Here is an 11,674-nt window from a genome sequence, read left to right as displayed (position 1 = left end):
TGGCCCGTGGCTGATGTTTGAATGAGCAGTAAACGGTTGTCATGGTTCAGACTCATTGGCATCGCCTCCATCTCCTCCCGTCCCCTTCAGCCGCCTGAGTTACCTGAAGAGACACGAGCAGATCCACAGCGACAAGCTGCCTTCAAGTGCACCTTCTGCAGCCGTCTCTTCAAACACAAGAGGAGCAGAGACCGCCACGTGAAGCTGCACACCGGTACAAACACCTTACACCTTTGATGCTGGAGGGTTTTCACTGCTCTCATTCACTGTGGTGACATGGAACCTTTTACAGAGCCCTGGTTGGCTGGAACTCTTCAGGACTGTCTCAGGAAATTACAATATTGTGATTTTCTGTAATGCAATTACAAAAATGTCATACATTCTGGATTCATTACAAATCAACTGAAATATTGCAAGTCTTTTATTATTTTAATATTGCCTGATCATGGTTTACAGGTTAAGAAAACTCAAATATCCCTAACTCAAAAAATTAGAATATTCTGGGAATCTTAAACTGTAAACCATAATTTAACCCCTTGTGCTGTCTTCGGAGGAAGGAAGGAGGGAAGGAAGGAAGGAAGGAAGGAAGGGAGGGAGGAAGAAGGAAGGAAGGAGGAAGGAAGGAAGGGAAGGAAGGAAGGAAGGAAGGAAGGAAGAAGGAAGGAAGGAAGGAAGGAAGGGAGGGAGGGAGGGAGGGAGGGAGGGAGGGAGGAGGGAGGGAGGGAGGGAGGGAGGGAGGGAGGGAGGGAGGGAGGGAGGGAGGGAGGGAGGGAGGGAGGAAGGAAGGGAAGGAAGGAAGGAAGGAAGGAAGGAAGAAGGAAGGAAGGAAGGAAGGAAGGAAGGAAGGAAGGAAGGAAGGAAGGAAGGAAGGAAGGAAGGAAGGAAGGAAGGAAGGAAGGAAGGAAGGAGGAAGGAGAAGGAAGGAAGGAAGGAAGGAAGGAAGGGAAGGAAGGAAGGAAGGAAGGAAGGAAGGAAGGAAGGAAGGAAGGAAGGAGGAAGGAAGGAAGGAAGGGAAGAAGGAAGGAAGGAAGGAAGGAAGGAAGGAAGGAGGAAGGAAGGGAGGGAGGGAGGGAGGGAGGGAGGGAGGGAGGAGGGAGGGAGGGAAGAGCGGGAGAAGGAAGGGAGAAAAGAGGAAGGAAGGAAGGGAGGAAGGAAAGAAGGAAGGAAGGGAGGGAGAAAACAAGGAAAGAATGTACAAGGGGAGAAAAGAAGGAGGGAAGGGAGGAAAGAAAGAAGGAAAGGAGTAAAGAAGGAAGGAAGGAAGGAGAGAGCAGGCGTAAAGAAGGAACAGGGAGAACCAGGTCATTCTGACCCCAAAGACAGTACAAGGGTTAACAGGATACTAATAATATTAATATTAATACTGAACTATCATGTCTAGATTGGAGTTTTAAGATATTTTAACATCTGAAATGAAGCTTTTCTCTGAAATAACCATCAGTGATCAAACTGTCCAATGATGCAGGAGATAAGAAGTACAGTTGCCAGGAGTGTGAAGCTGCTTTCTCTCGCTCTGACCACCTGAAGATCCATCTCAAGACACACGAAGGTAACTGCTTCTGCTTCTGAACACGTTAAGAGGAAACCTGTGCAAAGCTTGGTTTTGATCGTTTTTTTTTTCTGCTTTTTTGTGTTGTTTTGTCTTTCTTTTTCTTCACACCTCCAGCTCCAGCAAACCATTTAAGTGCAGCGTGTGCAAGCGCGGCTTCTCCTCCACATCATCGCTGCAGAGCCACATGCAGGTAAAGCCGTTTAACTCACTGTGTTATTACTCTGCTTTATCTCTGCTTCTCCTGTGATTATTGCTCCCAACGTTACTCGTAAACCAAGGCAAATAAATCACCCTTTCTTCTGACGATGATTTCACTGTTTACCTACTTTCTGCTTTGGCCATCTCAGGCTCACCGCAAGAACAGAGAACATCTGGCTCTGCGGAGCGAGAGGGAAGGAGGGAAGAAGGGAGGGGAGGAGGAGGACCTGTACATGTGTGATTACTGCGAGGAGACGTTCAGCCAGACGGACGAGCTGGAGAAGCACGTGCTGACCCGACACCCCCAGCTGTCGGACCGGGCCGACCTGCAGTGCATCCACTGCCCGGAGGTGTTCCTGGACGAGGCCTCGCTGCTCACGCACATCGAGACGCAGCACGCCCACCGCAAACACAAGTACTGCCCTCCTTCCTTACCTCCTTCCTTACCTCCTTCCTTACCTCCTTCCTTACCTCCTTCCTTACCTCCTTCCTTACCTCCCTTCCTTACCTCCTTCCTTACCTCTTTCCTTCCTTCCTTCCTTCCTTCCTTCCTTACCTCCTTCCTTACCTCCTTCCTTACCTCCTTCCTTACCTCCTTCCTTACCTCCTTCCTTACCTCCTTCCTTACCTCCTTCCTTCCTTACCTCCTTCCTTACCTCCTTCCTTACCTCCTTCCTTACCTCCTTCCTCACTTCCTTCCTTCCTCACGCACATCGAGACGCAGCACGCCCACCGCAAACACAAGTACTAGCCCTCCTTCCTTACCTCCTTCCTTACCCTCCTTCCTTACCTCCTTCCTTACCTCCTTCCTTCCTTCCTTCCTTCCTTCCTTCCTTCCTTCCTTCCTTCCTTCCTTCCTCACGCACATCGAGACGCAGCACGCCCACCGCAAACACAAGTACTGCCCTCCTTCCTTACCTCCTTCCTTACCTCCTTCCTTACCTCCTTCCTTACCTCCTTCCTTCCTTACCTCCTTCCTTACCTCCTTCCTTACCTCCTTCCTTACCTCCTTCCTTACCACCTTCCTTACCTCCTTCTTCCTTACCTCCTTCCTTACCCTCTCCTCCTTACTACCTCCTTCCTCCTCCTTCCTACTCCTTCCTTCCTTCCTTCCTTCCTTCCTTACCTCCTTCCTCCTTCCTTCCTTCCTTCCTTCCTTCCTTCCTTCCTTCCTTCCTTCCTTCCTTACCTCCTTCCTTCCTTCCTTCCTTCCTTCCTTCCTTCCTTCCTTCCTTCCTTCCTTCCTTACCTCCTTCCTTCCTACCTTCCTTCCTTCCTTCCTTCCTTCCTTCCTTCCTTCCTTACCTCCTTCCTTCCTTCCTTCCTTCCTTCCTTCCTTACCTCCTTCCTTCCTTCCTTCCTTCCTTCCTTCCTTCCTTCCTTCCCTTCCTCACGCATATAGAGACCCAGCACGCCAACCGCAAACACAAGTACTGCCCTCCTTCCTTCCTTCCTTCCTTCCTTCCTTCCTTCCTTCCTTCCTTCCTTCCTTACCTCCTTCCTTCCTTCCTTCCTTACCTCCTTCCTTCCTTCCCTTCCTTCCTTCCTTCCTTCCTTCCTTCCTTCCCTTCCTTCCTTACCTCCTTCCTTCCTTCCTTCCTTCCTTCCTTCCTTCCTTCCTTCCTTCCTTCCTTCCTTCCTTCCTTCCTTCCTTACCTCCTTCCTTCCTTCCTTCCTTCCTTCCTTCCTTCCTTCCTTCCTTCCTTCCTTCCTTCCTTCCTTCCTTACCTCCTTCCTTCCTTCCTTCCTTCCTTCCTTCCTTCCTTCCTCACGCATATAGAGACCCAGCACGCCAACCGCAAACACAAGTACTGCCCTCCTTCCTTACCTCCTTCCTTACCTCCTTCCTTCCTTCCTTCCTTCTTCCTTACCTCCTTCCTTCCTTCCTTCCTTCCTTCCTTCCTTCCTTCCTTCCTTCCTTACCTCCTTCCTTCCTTCCTTCCTTCCTTCCTTCCTTCCTTCCTTCCTTCCTTCCCTTACCTCCTTCCTTCCTTCCTTCCTTCCTTCCTTCCTTCCTTCCTTCCTTCCTTCCTTCCTTCCTTACCTCCTTCCTTCCTTCCTTCCTTCCTTCCTTACCTCCTTCCTTCTTCCTTCCTTCCTTCCTTCCTTCCTTCCTTCCTTCCTCACGCATATAGAGACCCAGCACGCCAACCGCAACACAAGTACTGCCCTCCTTCCTTCTTCCTTCCTTCCTTCCTTCCTTCCTTCCTTCCTTCCTTCCTTCCTTCCTTCCTTCCTTCCTTCCTTCCTTCCTTACCTCCTTCCTTCCTTCCTTCCTTACCTCCTTCCTTCCTTCCTTCCTTCCTTCCTTCCTTCCTTCCTTCCTTCCTTCCTTCCTTCCTTCCTTACCTCCTTCCTTCCTTCCTTCCTTCCTTCCTTCCTTCCTTCCTTCCTTCCTTCCTTCCTTCCTTCCTTCCTTACCTCCTTCCTTCCTTCCTTCCTTCCTTCCTTCCTTCCTTCCTTCCTTCCTTCCTTCCTTCCTTCCTTCCTTCCTTCCTTCCTTACCTCCTTCCTTCCTTCCTTCCTTCCTTCCTTCCTTCCTTCCTTCCTCACGCATATAGAGACCCAGCACGCCAACCGCAAACACAAGTACTGCCCTCCTTCCTTCCTTCCTTCCTTCCTTCCTTCCTTCCTTCCTTCCTTCCTTCCTTCCTTCCTTCCTTCCTTCTTACCTCCTTCCTTCCTTCCTTCCTTACCTCCTTCCTTCCTTCCTTCCTTCCTTCCTTCCTTCCTTCCTTCCTTCCTTCCTTCCTTCCTTCCTTCCTTCCTTCCTTACCTCCTTCCTTCCTTCCTTCCTTCCTTCCTTCCTTCCTTCCTTCCTTCCTTCCTTCCTTCCTTCCTTCCTCACGCATATAGAGACCCAGCACGCCAACCGCAAACACAAGTACTGCCCTCCCTTCCTTCCTTCCTTCCTTCCTTCCTTCCTTCCTTCCTTCCTTCCTTCCTTCCTTCCTTCCTTCCTTCCTTCCTTCCTTCCTTCCTTCCTTCCTTCCTTCCTCACGCATATAGAGACCCAGCACACCAACCGCAAACACAAGTACTGTTGAACAAGCAGTCAACCCACAGATTTACATTAATAGTCCAGGGGCCAGAGCCCAAAACTTCACTTGTCAGCACCACTCAAGGTGACTAAACTTACTTATGATTTTTGAAAATATCCATGTCTATAGATATTTTGGTATGATAACCTTCCTGAGTGGCAGCTGGATCAGAGTTATCAGCTCATGAAGTTCAGAAAATTCCATTTTAGATGCTGCTGCATATCCTGGTTTAGACTCATGTACAGGAAATCTGTCCCGGCACAGTACATCCAACTGAGGGCTTTGTGGCGCTCGAAACCCGCAGACTGTTGGGGGGGGCTGATAAGAGGGGGGAGCCGAGGAAGGCGTTGAGTTGAGCGAGGTGTGGTTATCAGTAAATGTATGTGAAGCGATGAGTCTGTGAACTTTGCCCCAGAGCTGCTCCTCAGCCAATGTCCTTGATGTTATCAGACGGCTCGGTACAGTTCTGAAACAGGTCCACAGATGTTCCTGGAGAGGGGGAGGGTTAGTGGGGCAGAGTCCCTTGTTTTCATTCCACCAGGAAGATTGTGACCAGAGCGATCGGCCAAACTGCCCTGTCAAGGTCAGATTATAGAATCAACAATTATATTGCAAGAACAGGCAGCCTCAGTAATTTTCCATCTGCCTTCAGTCTCTGGTTCATCAATGGCGACTCCAAACAGACGAATTTGTGATCAATTTCCGCCAAGCCGAGCTTCCAACTTCTCCAAGGTCTTCACTATATACATACAACACTATAACTATAAACAACACACATTTTTGCACAATTTCGCCTAAATGATATACTATCTTTTATTCCTGTGTCATCTAGGAATAACAGAGACACAAAATACAAAAACTGGAATACTCACAGGACCATAAGGATTCAGGAAATGTATAATACACCCCATAATATAACATTGTTACAGGTCATTGTGAGCCTTAAACTAGAAGAGCATCATTAGGCTCCTATGGAACTGGGAAACAGCCACTAATGTCACAAACTGGTGTTTATCATGCAAATACACAACATAAAGGACATAACGATGAGATAAAGAACCAGCTTAGTTTTATAAACAACATTAGAGACACAAAATACAAAAAAAATAAATACAAAAACTGGAATACTCACAGGACCATAAGGATTCAGGAAATGTATAATACACCCAATTTAGAATCATCAATGAACCTGAAGGGGGTTTTAACTTCATGAGCTGATAACTATGATCCAGCTGCCACTCAGGAAGGTTATCATACCAGAATATCATCTATAGACATGGATCTTTTCAAAAATCACAAGTACGTTTGGTCACCTAGAGTGGTGCTGATATCTGGTCTGGAACACGGACTTTAAGGTGGAATGCTGGAGTCGGGCCCTGACCTGTCTTGTCTCTCCCTGTCCCCTGACCTGTCTTGTCTCCGTGTCCCCTGACCTGTCTTGTCTCGTGTCCCCAGATGCCCGGTGTGTTCTGAACAGTTTTCCTCCGTGGAGGACGTCTACTGCCACCTGGACAGTCACCGCCAGCCGGACTCGTCCAACCACAGCGCGGCCAGCCCCGACCCGGCGCTGGGCAGCGTGGCCTCCATGAGCTCGGCCACGCCCGACTCCAGCGCCAGCCTGGAGCGAGGCTCCACGCCCGACTCCACGCTGAAACACAGCCAGGGGGGAGAGCGGGGACGCAGACGAGGGACCGACAGCGGCGAGGACATCGGAGTCTCCCTCGGACATCCAGGTGGACAGATCTGTCCTTCATCTGCAGGAGAACACGGGACATAAGGGGCTTGATCAGGGCTGGGGAGACATTCACATGTCAACAATCCATTCCCATTCTTAAGATTCAGAATCAGTTATCTTATTTGATTCAATCCGATTCGATTCCGATATCGATTTGGGGGAGTGAATATGTCAAAAATCATAAAGATTGTGCACTTGGTGACCAGTTTTTGATATTTTAGTTATTGACAGAGCCGTCTGGGCCACTAGGGGGCCGTCCCAATTTGTTTGCGGTGGTTTTTGAAAACCTGATGTCCATAACTACAACCATGCTAAATATCAAAAACTAGTGACCAAGTGCAGGATGTGTATGAATTCCCTCCCAGCTAAGTGTTATTACTTCAGCTGTTGCATGAATGATATGAATGTAGTTCTGCAACATATTAATACTAGTATTATATTGAGATTCAACAGCAAGTATTGGCAACTAGTGTTGGCTCCCAGAATGCTGATAGAACTGCTTTAGGAAACATCGTGTGGGTCAGAATCATCAAACAGATCCATGGAGGAAACAGAGACGGATGTAATCGCTTTCATTTTTTCCCATTTATGAGAATTTGGTTTTTAGCATTTTATGTAAGGGATAATGCCCGACGAGGTGTCCATTATCATGAATATATGGACGACACGGGGGCGTGAACCGTCAGCCGCGAAGCGGAGGACTGTTTGCCTTCGCGAGTCCATATATTTCTGTTAATGTCACCTGGAAGTGCATTATCCCGGTTATACCACGGTCGCTTACCAAAAAACATAAATATTAAATCAGTTATTCATTTTAATGTGTTTTCAGTGTAAATCATTAGTTTTATAACAAGCCAGGGCTGAGCGACTTTTTAATCTCTCGTCCGCAGCCGTTGGAACCTGGTAAGTTACAGAGTTTTTTAACAAGCCATAACTCAGTTTCCTTGGTAACGGGAGATATTCTAGTCCGCTCAGCTGCGCTCGGCTAGTTTCTTTTCTCTCCTCTTCTGCATCCCGGTCAGTGCTCTTCTTCTCTGAATCTCCGTTGCAGTGGTTACCACCTGAATCTCCGTTGCCGTGGTTACCACCTGAATCTCCGTTGCCGTGGTTACCACCTGGCAGTTGATCCAGCTCAATGATATTAGTTATTAGTTATCAGGCAATTTGACCAAACTTGTTTTCTAGGTGCAGTTATCACTTTTAATGTACACCTGCCAGCCAATCAGAATAGAGTATTCTCACAGACCGTGGTATAAGCAAATGTAACCCCAAGACAGTATATGAAGCAAAGAAAATATAGACAATTTATGCAATTATAACCTAAAACTTTAATGTTTTCATACCTTTAAACATATTTAAAGGCAAAAACATGGCACCAGTTATTCTCATGTCCAACAAAACATTCCTTTTTTGGGCATAAACAAAAAAATACCAAAATTCGTAATGTAATGATGAAAAAAAATAAATAAATAAAATCGATCTTTAGACATAAGAATCGATTTTTAGGAATTAACATGAGAATCGATTTAGAATCGGAAAATCGATCTTTTCAACACAGGCCTAGTCTTGATCCAACATTGAAGTGGGTATTGTTCTGTTTAGTTTAGTTTATTTATTTATTTAGCAATATAAGACAAATTGAACAAAAAATGTAAAAACATTGAAATAACATGCAAGGAAAGGAAGAAGCCTGGTGGCTTCTATAGAATCCTTTCCTTATATGAATAAAAAACACAACAAAAGCTACACAAGGGGGAGTAAAAAAACAAAACACACAAAAGAAAATGTAACTCAGATTAAATAATAAACACTACAAAGATGAAACAATAAGAAAGTTCTTTAAATGTTTTTTGAATATTGGCAAGGATGGTGATGATTTAAGAGATTTATTGAGTGGATTCCACAAGTGGGGAAAGATTGATGTTTACATGTTCTACAAAACGGTAAATTAAAATCATCTTTGTGCCTTGTGAAATAAGAATGAATATTGGAATTAACACAAAAGAAATGATGAAAAGAAGAAGGAAGATCTTGTATATAATTTTTAAATTTGAACATAAATCAACATGTTTGAAAAATGTAAATTTTATGGACGGATAATATTTAATGAGAAGGGGAGCTAGTTTGTTTGTGACTGAGCCGTGTGTCCCGACAGGAGTCCACTGGGGGAAGGTCCCGTACTCGTGCCCGTACTGCTCCAAGAGAGACTTCACCAGCCTGGCCGTGCTGGAGATCCACCTGAAGACCATCCACGCAGACAAGCCCCAGCAGAGCCACACCTGCCAGCTGTGCCTGGAGACGCTGCCCACGCTCTACAACCTCAACGAGCACGTCCGCAAGGCCCACCGGGCCAGCGGGGGCTCAGGGGGTACGGGGGGCTCGGGGGGCACGGTCTCCGCAGCCTTCCCCCTGCTGCAGTTCACCAACGTCACGGCCTTCCACTGCAACTACTGCCCCGACATGTTCGGGGACATCAACTCCCTGCAGGAGCACATCCGGGTGTCCCACTGCCTCCCCGGGGGCATGATGGCCGGATCCACCACGCTAGGTGGGTGGGGGTCAAACCTTCCTCCAGGACCACACACACTCCTGCAGATTGGAAAAAACAAACACACACACAAATCTGTTTTTGCAACATTTAGATTTTCTACGTTTACATGCAGTCATGTCAAAACATTTCTTTTGCCGAAAAGGTGTAGCTGAAGCCGTAGTTTATAGTGCCTACGCTTTTTATCTTATGATCAGCTTAAATATGAGACATTAGTATTACTCCGTGGAAACAAACAAAACATAAAGAAGACAAAAATAAATGAGACAAAAATAAAATTGACGTTTCACATTCTAGAATGTTTTTGATAATTTACTTTATAATTATAGTGTTTTATATTTATTTACAGTATTTTCTTTATACATTTCCTTAAACTTGAAGATAGAACTGCACGTTTTTAGGTCGTCACAACTATTCCATATTTCTCTAGCCTTAACTGATGTCCATCTCTTTTTAATATTAGTTGTTGCTGTCGTCGTCTCAAACATGAGTTTCCCCCTCAGGTCATAGCCGGTTTCTTTTATTTGGAACAAATCCTGAATGTAGTTTGGAAGCAACAGTGTGATTTTTCTAACCGCGTTGAGAGCAGCACCAGTAACTGTTAATCTCATTTCTGTTTAGAGGGGAACCACGCGTTCTTCTGCAACCAGTGCTCCATGGGTTTCCTGACGGAGTCGTCCCTGACGGAGCACATCCAGCAGACGCACTGCCCCTCGGCCACCGGGGGCAGCGCTGCGTCCGGGGGAGCCGTGGCCAAGCTGGAGTCCCCCGTCCTGCAGGCCGCATCCCAGTCCTTCATGGAGGTGAGAGGAAACATTTAAAAAGGAGAATTTCAATGTAATTATCATGAGAAATAATGGAACTAAATGTAGCTTGTTAATTAGATGTTGAGCTGATTAGCGTTTACGCTGCTTCTTATTTAATTATGCAGTTTGAATCATGTAAGAAAGGAACTTTGATTATTCCATGATTTCTCACCTGTGCCGAGTTTATGATAAATGAATCATTAGTTACTGACGGTAAACGGTGTAAGACCTTTACTCACAGGCAGAGCTGCTAGAGGAGTCAAAAACTGTACTCAAGTAAAAGTACTGTTACTTCAGATTAATATGACTCAAGTAGAAGTAAAAATAGTCATCCAAATAATTACTTGAGTAAAAGTAAAAAAGTACTTGGTGAAAAAACTACTCAAGTACTGAGTAACTGTTGAGTAACGTCTGATTTATTTTTTTAACACAACCATTCAAACAGACAAAAGTACAAAATAATCATCTTCAGGCAAATTAAATCAATAAAATAAATTTAAATAAAAAATAGCTTAAATTAAAATAATCTTAAAGTAAATTCAAGTACTTTAATAAATAATAAAATAATAACAGAATAAAAAAATAAATGAAGCACAAGTAGCACTAAATTTCCAGCCTTTGTACTTTTCTTTTTTAACCAGCAGAACTAGAACAAACATGAACTCATAGAAACTCTGTGTGTGTTTGAGTCTGTGTAAATGTGACAAAACATGCAAAAACTAACATTTTCCCCAAAGAATCACCCAGTGATGTCATGAGATTGACGCGTACGTGGATAAAAGGGATAAAAGAAAAGTAACAGCTCAACGTAGCCTAATGTAGCGGAGTAAGAGGAACAGTTTCTTCTTCACAAATCTACTCAAGTAAAAGTAAAAAGTATAGTGATTCAAAACTACTCCTAAAAGTACAACATTTCCCTAAACTTACTCAAGTATGTAATGGAGTAAATGTAACTCGTTACTCCCCACCTTTACTCACAGGTCGTGTTCTACTGGAAACAAGAGTCAACCTGAGTTGATAGAACCCCATTTTGATCTTTCTTAGTTATTGATCAATGCTGGTTATCAATACTTTTATGCTACCAAAAACCAGAAGTAAACTGCATACCAGTTGCTCTCCTGTTCTCCACTATGCTTCCTTATTTTGATGATGCGCTTTCAGATGTAGAAACTCAGCAACTCATTTTCTGCACGTGCTTTAAAAGCCAAAAAGACATAATGACCAGAGGAAATCCTCTCTGCTCATGAGTAACATGTCAACGCCAGCTTTTATGAGGGATGCATTGATTGATTGATCAGCTATTGACTGCAGCAGCATCGCCCTGCTGAGCATGCTGGATATTATTTGATTTGATTTGATTTAAAGATTTTATTTCGAGCATGCATGATAAAAAAGCATACAAAAAAGTGAAAAAACAGAATACATATATGTGTGTGTGTGTGTGTGTGTGTGTGTGTGTGTGTGTGTGTGTGTGTGTGTGTGTGTGTGTGTGTGTGTGTGTGTGTGTGTGTGTGTGTGTGTGTGTGTGTGTGTGTGTGTGTGTGTGTACAGCATATATACATTCTTACATATAACAAGACGCGTTTCAATAACTGTTCAATACAGTGTTATAATACTCAATTATATGTATATATAAATATAGTCAAAATCAAAGCAAATCAAATAACCTAATGATTTTGAAGCAAAAAAAAACAAATAAATCGTTAATACCAAATAAAATTGGGATGTAAATGATTTTGAATGTGTGTTCATCAGTTATTTAGTTTTTCTGTGAGCTTGCAGGGTCGTGGGTGT

At 44.7% G+C, this 11,674-nt stretch overlaps 1 protein-coding gene across 3 annotated transcripts in view; it reads left to right on the top strand.

Annotated features, from left to right (window-relative positions):
* The window catches only part of znf423 (zinc finger protein 423), a 260,684-nt gene that overhangs the window by 121,846 nt on the left and 127,164 nt on the right, over positions 1-11,674 (top strand). The window contains exons 6-11 of one of the 3 annotated variants that reach the window (XM_061722329.1): positions 1,466-1,545; positions 1,665-1,742; positions 1,900-2,165; positions 6,247-6,524; positions 8,682-9,074; positions 9,696-9,877. In XM_061722329.1, coding sequence (XP_061578313.1) covers positions 1,466-1,545; positions 1,665-1,742; positions 1,900-2,165; positions 6,247-6,524; positions 8,682-9,074; positions 9,696-9,877 — 1,277 coding nt within the window. Of the gene's footprint in view, positions 1-1,465; positions 1,546-1,664; positions 1,743-1,899; positions 2,166-6,246; positions 6,525-8,681; positions 9,075-9,695; positions 9,878-11,674 lie in introns of those variants that run through there. The other 2 variants (XM_061722328.1, XM_061722327.1) reach the window with 2 other exon arrangements.

This window comes from Cololabis saira, chromosome 5 (genome assembly GCF_033807715.1).
Source record: "Cololabis saira isolate AMF1-May2022 chromosome 5, fColSai1.1, whole genome shotgun sequence".
NCBI lineage: Eukaryota > Metazoa > Chordata > Actinopteri > Beloniformes > Belonidae > Cololabis > Cololabis saira.
The sequence above is the reverse complement of the archived record's forward strand: the minus strand, read 5'-3'. Positions and strand labels throughout refer to the sequence as shown.